The 8,881-nt window shown below is 39.6% G+C and overlaps 1 protein-coding gene and 1 non-coding gene across 3 annotated transcripts; one reads left to right on the top strand and one right to left on the bottom strand.

Annotated features, from left to right (window-relative positions):
* The first annotated feature begins 634 nt into the window (after positions 1–634).
* LOC115222427 lies at positions 635–742 on the top strand. Its single transcript, XR_003882715.1, has one exon. It is a non-coding gene; the product is annotated as a U6 spliceosomal RNA (small nuclear RNA).
* A 2,665-nt stretch (positions 743–3,407) lies between these two features.
* On the bottom strand, positions 3,408–6,111 carry LOC115222248 (5'-AMP-activated serine/threonine-protein kinase catalytic subunit alpha-like). 2 transcript variants are annotated; one of them, XM_036511121.1, is made up of 2 exons: positions 4,775–6,111; positions 3,408–4,744 (listed from the first exon to the last, which is right to left on the bottom strand). In XM_036511121.1, the coding sequence occupies exons 1-2, from the start codon at positions 5,687–5,689 to the stop codon at positions 4,628–4,630; spliced, it is 1,032 nt and encodes a 343-aa protein (XP_036367014.1). In that variant the 5' UTR covers positions 5,690–6,111; the 3' UTR covers positions 3,408–4,627. The 2 variants fall into 2 exon arrangements, with proteins under 2 accessions (XP_036367014.1, XP_029648266.1); XM_029792406.2 differs by having other exon boundaries at positions 3,408–6,110.
* Between the last annotated feature and the right edge of the window lie 2,770 nt (positions 6,112–8,881).

Genomic DNA, 8,881 nt, shown 5'->3' with positions numbered 1-8,881 from the left:
GCAGTATAGTGAATTATATAAACAGGGTTGAAATGGTTGTGATGATCGTGATGTTGGGTGTGAAAGAAAAGAGGCACAGGTCTAATATATAAGGCAAATATACAAAATATATCCGTTCTTGAGATGTAAATTATCAAGTATCTGGATAATAATGAAGGAAGGGAGGAAAAAGGGGACGGAGGGAGGGATGGACTAACAACTGACGAGGATGCTGTGGAGTTCTGATCCTCACAATCTCTCCACCTACACAACAACAACAACAGTTTCTAATTCAGGCACAAGGCCAGTAATTTTGAGGAAAGGGAAGATAGTTGGTTACATAAACCCCAGTACTTGACTGATAACTTTATTTTATCGACCCTGAAGGGATGAAAGGCAAAGTTGACCTTAGCAGGATTTGAACTCAGAATGTAAAGAGCCAAAGAAACACCATAAAGTGGTATTTTTCCCAAAACTCTAACAATTTAAACATAGGCACAAGGCCATAAACTTCAGGATAGGAGTATAACTAGTTACATCAACCCTCACAGTCAATAATATAAACTGGTATTTTATGTAAAATTCAAAAATGTAGGTACAAGGACAGAAATTTTGATGGTAGGAAACAATAAATGAAATGGACCTCATATTTATTTTACTAGCTTCAGCAGTACATATACTAAAAATTGGAATGACACAGAGAGAGGTTTAGCATGGCCCGTGCAAGGATGACATGCAAATTCATGAGGTGTCCCATATTTTTCTATCTGAAGATGCTTGACTCAGAAGTAAGAGCATTAGGCTTACAATCATGAGGTTGAGAGTTCGATTCCAGGAACGGGCTGTATGCTGTGCTTTCGAGCAAGACACTTTATGCTGTTCCGGTTCACTCAGATGTAGAAATGAGTTGCAACATCACCGGTGCCAAGCTGTATCAGCTCTTGCCTTTCTCTTGGACAACGTCTGTGGCATGAAGAGGAGACTGGTATGCGTGGGCAACTGCTGGTCTTCCACAAACAACCTCGCCTGGCCCTGTGCCTCAGAGGGGAACTTTCTAGTTGCAATACAATGGTCATTCATGACCAAAGGAGGTCTTTACCCTTACCCTTATTTTATGGACCCAGAAATCCTTTTATCCAAAAGGAAAATTTGACCTCAGAGGGATTTGAACTCAAAACACAGAGACATGCCTAAGTACTGCAAGGCATCTTTGTCCAATGCTCTACTAATTTCATCAATCTACCAGCAATAATCTCATCTAAATAGACATAACACCTCAGAATCATAAATAAAAGGAAACAAGAAACTGTAACAGACAAACTCTTCTTCAAAGATATTAGCAACTCAAAATGAAGCAGTTCCAAGCAGGAACTGAAATCCGGTGCACATGGTTCAGTTCTCCAAGAGAACTTACCAGCAATTATTGTGGGGAAGAGTTTGTCAATTAAGGATGGGCACAGGGCCACACATTCTGGGAAAAGTGGTAGGATCAATCTAATTGAGTTCAGTACTTGATTGGTATTTATTATATTAATTAATTCTTGTGGGATTTGAACCCAAAATGTAAAGGCACTTAACCAAATACTGCATGTTATTTGTTTGGTTCATTAACCAATTCCTCCATCTAACACACTCAATAATAATAATAAAAATGGCTTTTAATATAGGCACGAGGCCAATAATTTTTGAGGGGAGGGGTTAGTCCATTACATTGACCTAGTTGGTGCTGGGGTCAAGAATAATAATAATAATAATCCTTTCTACTATAGGCACAAGGCCTGAAATTTAGTAGGGAGCAGGCCAGTTGATTAGATCAACCCAGTACGCAGCTGGTACCTAATTTATTGACCTTGAAAGGATGAAAGTAAATCTCAGCAGAATAATAATAATAATAATAGTAATAATCCTTTCTATTATAGGCACAAGGCCTGAAATTTTGAGGGGAAGGGAAAGTTGATTTTTATCAACCCCAGTACATGACCACTGCTTATTTCAATGACCCACACAAAAAAGATGAAAAGCAAAGTACCCCAGTGGTATTTTAACTCGGAACATAAAGACGGATGAAACGCTGCTAAGCATTCTGTCCGGAGTGCTAACGATTCTGCCAGCTCGCCACCTTAATAATAATAATCTCTTGCTTTTGCCACAAAGACAAGAGAAGAGGAATGAATCTGACTTCTTGCATAAGATATGATCCCTCAAATTATGATATTCATGCCTTTCTCTCAGGCATTTTCATAAAGCAGCTAAAACTGATAGCCCTTCCTTATCTTAATCTCTTATCTGCCAGTTTAAATACATTTAGTTAATTAACATGAACATTTAGTCAGTCATGTATGTATGTGCATATATATAATATACATATATGTATATATATACTCTTTTACTTGTTTCAGTCATCTGACTGTGGCCATGCTGGAGCACTGCCTTATAGTCGAGCAACTCGACCCCAGGACTTATTCTTTGTAAGCCCAGTACTTATTCTATCGGTCTCTTTTGCCGAGCCACTAAGTGACGGGGACATAAACACACCACCATCGGTTGTCAAGCAATGCTAGGGGGACAAATAGACACACAAACATACATGTACACATACATATATACGACAGGCTTCTTTCAGTTTCCGTCTACCAAATCCACTCACAAGGCTTTGGTCGGCCCGAGGCTATAGTAGAAGACACTTGCCCAAGGTGCCACGCAGTGGGTCTGAACCCGGAACCATGTGGTTGGTAAGCAAGCTACTTACCACACAGCCACTCCTATACACATACATACATATAATATACATTTATATATATGTATATATACGTGTGTATACATATGCCTATACATGCATGTCATATAGATATATATATCTCATATATATATATCTATCATACATACATATTTATTTATATAAAATGTATATATTTATACACACGCATGTATACATATAGAGTGAGAGTACATACAGAAGAATATTTACACTAATTCTCTCTAATTAAAACCAGATATTAACGCATGAAATCTTGTTTCCGTTTGCAGGAGGGTGAGACTTTTTTTAGTGTGTGTGTGTGTGAGAGAGACATTAATAGAACAGAAAATAAATAACAATAATTAATAAACATAAATTATTAGATTCTTCGTCCCAGATTTCTCACCATATTCATCCGTTGTTGGCACCGATTTAATGAATTTTTAATTAAGAATTATGAAGCCTGGAGGAGCAGTTGCGTCGCTGACAACGAAGTTTTTGTCATCATTGGTGACTCGCCTTATCAAGGTGTCAGGTGATGCCCGTGAGGGTACTTGGCTGTTTCAATGCCTTAGCCTGGCGATGGCCTGGGGGGTAACGCCGCGAGCGTGTTGACTTGCTTCTGTAAGTTCCTTTGACCCTTCTGGGGGTGCGACCGATTGATGCACTTGGTGTTCAGTTGTTTTGTTTCTTTCTTCGATCGTGATTATATTTTCTTGTTTTGAATTTATGCTTTAATATGGAATATCCACGTAATTAAGTATACTGTACCTATAAATTCAAATAAATATAATTATTTTCATTATTTAAAAAAGAAAAGGACGGGATCATCACAAACAGTATACTATTGATCACAAGAAGAAAAAAGGGCATAGACTATCAGAGTACACACACAGACGTTAATTAAACCGCTCAAACAACAATATATATATGTGTATATATAGTTTTAAATAGTAAAGACATTTTCTTTACATGAGCACAAGGCCTCGGGATTACAGTGTATAGGAAATGAGATCGTGCAGTGTTCATGGCTTTCTCATAAACATGTAAAGAGGGAAGAGAAATGAATGAAATGCGGGTAGTTTTGTTTTACCATTATCCCCTGCTTCGTTCCCCCACCATACATTTTAAAGTTTTGCTTTTCGCTTGTTCCTATATGACCGATATTAAATGTTACCCTAGCAGACATCGTCTCACCTATTTATTTTACCTCAGACTTTCTTGACCATCTTTATTTATTTACCCCGACACCACAGACAGAACTCGTTTACCTTCATCACCACCACAAACACCATCATCCTTCCCACCCGGGGTCATATTTATACAACTTTTTTCCTATCAGCACGAGTTTTTTTGGGGAGTTTTTATTTTCCGCGCAGCTTCCGTCGCTCCAACAACATTCGATTGTGTGTGTCTCTGTGTGTGTGTAGAGATAAACAAGCAGCTACGTAAACCACCCAACAACACACAAACACTGCCGGGTGATGAAGATACAAAATAACTCGTGTATAAAGCTAATGAATGCCAGCTTGTGAGGTAACACTTCACCCAAAAATCTTCGCCAAGTGTTAATAAAGCCGCAAGGCCAGAGTATATAATGAAAAAGAAGGCACCGAGAGAGAGAGAAGAAAGTGAAAGTGTCGAGGAACAACGAGCAATCATCACAGGAAGTGATTAAATACAAGTAGCAGTAATAATAATAATAATAATAATAATAATAGTAGTGATTGCTGTTGTTGTCTCGACACCCTCAGTCTGTCAATACCAAACCTAATAAAAAAAAGGAGTGAAAGAGTAGAAATAGAAAAATAGAGAAGACAAATGGAGGGGATGGCTAAAAATAAGAGAATTCATCTCTTTTTCTTTTCGTGTTTTTGTTCTTTTTGTTTTTCTTTTTTGTCTTTTTGTCATTTATGAATGACCAGAGGTTGAGATCAATCGGTGTTTGTGAACAGCTTCGATAATCCCACTCCAACTGGAGCGCCTACTGTTGTCCACTTTCGATTTCTTACTAGACGACTGGTTGTTGTTGTTGTTGTTGCTGTTGTTGTTAGTGTTAGTGTTGTTATCCTCGTCAGAGCAGAACTTTTTACAAGGAGAACTGGAAGGTTGTAAGTCGATTTCTGAGCTGGATCCTTCGTCGTCCTCATCGTTGCAATTGACAGACAAGCAAGCCAGTTCCCCGCGACTGTTCCACAGCGACCGTTTCTTTCTCTCCACCGGGCACCTAACAGACACTGCCTCTCTTTTATTGCCACTACTGCTACTGTTGTCGTTAATAGTTTGGCCGTCTTTGCAATCGTTGGATAGCTTTTCGGCAACTTTGTCCAGTTCTTCGGCGCCAACGCGGCAATGTTGAACAGTAGTAGTAGTAGCAGCAGTAGGAGAGCCTGGCTCCTGTTTGACCGAATGATGAGAAGATGTGTGAAAAGGTGTTGGCGGGGTTTTAAGGCATAGGTCGGCATTAAGAAAATCACAAGACGGATGATGTTCTTTTCTTTTGAGACTGAACGTAGTGAGAGATGGGATGGAAGATAGCTTTTCTTCGATGGATGAGGCGTAGTTGTCATCGAAGGCCATGGCTTCCTGAACCAGCAGCACCAAACCATTCGCTTCGCCGCTTCCACTCGGTTGCTGAAGTTCGCGGACGAATCGGGAATTGTTGAGGTATTCACACAGCTTTTTGAAACAGTGTACCAAGATCCATATCTGCGTGTTTTCCACGAACAGCGACGAGTCCTTGCACCAGCTACACGAGGGCTTCAAGTTCATTTTGCCGCCAACGCAGCCGGTACAGACGAAATGCTGGCAGACGTTGGGCTCCGGTCCACAGGGTCGCCGCAGCAACTGACCACAGACACAACAAGACAGGGCCTGGCGAAGATAGGGCAGCAAGCGATACAAATCGGCCACACACTCTTCTGCTTGCATCACATATCGGCATGTTGTTAAATATAATCGGACGGCATTCATTATTATATATAAATGTATATAGTATACGTGATTTCTTTGTGTTTTGTGTTTTCTTTCTCTCTCCGTTTAAATCACAACCAGGGTCGACAAAATGCTGGAGATAAAAAAAGCTGTCAACAATAAACGTTGGTTAGTGACGCCAGCAGTAAGTCATCGATAACAATACAGAGCCTCTTTTTGAATCGCTCCCAGTCGATGATCGATTGGTCACGTCTAATCAGAGCTTTCTTGAGGGAGACTAATTTTTCTCTTCTTCAATTAATTAGTCTTATTATCGCAGAATTTTCGAGACGGACGCATAGTAAACATTTTAGTACCATGACACGACATAATACTTATACGTAATAACACTGTTTACAACAACGACGACTGGTTATTTCCTCCTTACGTTAACCTCCCTAAGTTTGCCGCGTCAATCCCTATTGGAGGGTTCGCGTCGCGACTGCGTTGCATGTTGGGTAAACGACAAGTTCATAATGACACAGGCTGGTTTCTATACGGATATACATGAGTTATTTGATCGATACCCAGTACTTTACCGCCTAAGTATTGTGATTGGTTAAATCGACTAATATCCTCTCCGTAAATTGATGCTCCGTGCCTATGTTGAAACCCCTCTTTGACAGATGCTCCCTTTACGGTCACATCGGTGCGGTGGATGTGCAGCTTTAACGCCTGCCGATTGATTTTTGTAGGGAGAAAAAAGTTATGGGCTGGAGTTAAAGAGGAACAGTAAAGTACTAATTGCTAGGTTTATCGGGTGGGACATGCCTGAGCACTAGAGGCCTTGTAGTTATCCAGCCCGGGCCCCCACAAAATACATATTGCCTACAGTAGACCCAAAAGTGGTGCCCCCCCCCTCCATAAAAGTGAACCCCCACCCCAACTACGCTAGTGTGCCTGGGATTGTTTGTTTAACCCTAAGTTGCCCTTTATCGAACAGGCCTGCAAGATCAAAGGCATCGTACCCTTGATCATCCTGATTTTTATTTTTTTAAAGACTAATGTGCCTTCCTCTTTTTAAGAAAATAGGGAGTGTTTGAGAGAATTCTGGCTGCTATTTCTAGCAGATTGTGTGACCATACAGAGTCTCCTTTATTTACTTGAGGTGGTGATATGCAGCTTACTAATTGAGAGAAATGAAGAAACAAGAAGCAATGGGTTTGTGAAGCAGTGATTGTAGTGTGTTGCTGTCATCTGGACATGGTCTGGGATATTTTTGTAACAGTGGCATCTGATATGTGAGTGCTACTTCAGTATAGGTCTAGGGTATCTGTGGAACAATAGCACTAAATGTGTGAGTGGTACTTCAACAGGGTTTAGGATGAGTGGTACTTCAGTATGAGTTGGATCAGTGATGCCCATAATGACAAACATTAAGCTCACACCTACCTTCAAAATAATGAAATTTTTTGGTTCTATTCTCCTTTATTAAAGAATTATGTGGATGCAAAACAAAAGCACCCAGTAGATTTTGTTAAGTGGTTGGCATTAGGAAGGGCGTCCAACCATAGAAACCATATCAAAGCAAGCATTGGAGCTTGGCGCAGTCCTCTGACTTTCTGGCATCTGTTGAATTGTTAAAAACATACCAACATGAAAAAAAATGATGTTAAATGATGACAATGATGTTTGGGATGTAGTTTTAGTTCATTACAGACTGTAATTTAGATGCAGTGAAACCTTAAGCTATAAATCGAAGGCGAGGGGCTTTCTCTGTTCGGGTTGCGGATCCGTGGAATAAGCTCCCGGACGAGATGGTGAAGATGCCGACAACTGCTCGGTTCAAAGTCTCCCTTGACCACAAGTGGCCTGAACTCTTTACATGAACACCACCCTGTACATAACTCCATGTCCCCCTACATGGCCTTGCTTTTTGCTTTTTGAGCCAATAATTAACTAACTAACTAACAAATCGAAGGCCCTTTGTAAAAAAATTATACCAGAAGCTCTCAGAAAAATTGAAAACAGAGCTTTTAATTATCTTGAGTCATTGTAGACTGTGCACTTGTTTAGCTTATGTCCAAATTTGGTACTGGTAAGGCCTAGTATTTGTAGCAATTCTGAGGACTTAATGTCATTCATATATAAGGAGTATGTAGTGTAATACCGTTTCCTTCATATGTGTAGTGATAGTGTTTTGGTACAGTTGAAGGAGACAAGATACTATTTCCCACTTGGGAGGTGAGGATGTTTTGAAGGTCTCTGTTCGTGGAAGCAGTTGCAAGCCTGACTTGATAAGTGTTTTAATTTTTTGAGGATAGTTCCTGTGTGCAGGAAGTTAAGGAGGAATGAAAGCGCTTGATTTCATCTGCATGAGAATGCTTGGTTACCTATAGCAGTAAACAAAGGTGGAACAACATTACTTTTACTGAAGTTCTGAAGGATGAATGGCCACAGACGTATAACATAGAAGGATCAAATTTCCATAGATATAGTTCTATCAGTTGACTGATGGACATTTGAAAGTAATTCTCTTGGTTGGATGCAGCAATTCCAAAGCAAATATTGATATTTTTAAAAGCTAAACACCAGTTTCACAAATATCACAAATCATTTTTTTCTTAGTTTGTGAAATTTGGATATGTGCATACTTATTGCTAACATCACCTTCTTTGATAATTTTTCGGTAAATAAATTTGTTGGTTGTCTTTAGTTTTTTTGTGAGTGTATTCACTGATTGTATTGAACAAAATGGTTGTGTGGCCTTTGCTTGTCATTCTCTCGGTTATCTGGTCCACTGTGGAAAAAATTTGGTGACCCCTGGAATACACAGTCAAGAAATAGATCCCAAAAGAGAGACAGACAGACAACAGAGGCGTTAAAAAGTATAAACTTGTTACCAGTCCAAATACACTTGATGCATATTAAAAAGTATGGTGAGGACAGGTGCTAGCAATGCACTGCTTTATGATAACAGAAGGAATACTGTTAGGACTGATCCCCTTGTTTTTATACCTGACAAATATATTTATGTGATCGCACAACAAATTGTATAAGTGTCTACAAAACTATTTACCAATTCCTCAGGTTAACCTAATCCTTCTGAGTGAGATTAGGTAGGTAGAAATTGTGTGGACACCTGCTGAATGGAGGTGCATTTATATTTCAAAGGTACAGTCTTGTTATACACACTAATTCTACCTGTTGATTACATTAACAGCACATGTATCTGTGGAATACTCAGCCATG

This window comes from Octopus sinensis, linkage group LG19 (assembly GCF_006345805.1).
Source record: "Octopus sinensis linkage group LG19, ASM634580v1, whole genome shotgun sequence".
NCBI classification, from domain to species: domain Eukaryota; kingdom Metazoa; phylum Mollusca; class Cephalopoda; order Octopoda; family Octopodidae; genus Octopus; species Octopus sinensis.
The sequence above is the reverse complement of the archived record's forward strand: the minus strand, read 5'-3'. Positions and strand labels throughout refer to the sequence as shown.

Coding starts and splice junctions, on each gene's coding strand:
- LOC115222248 (XM_029792406.2), bottom strand. CDS start 5,689: ATGAATGCCGTCCGATTATATTTAACAACATGCCGATATGTGATGCAA.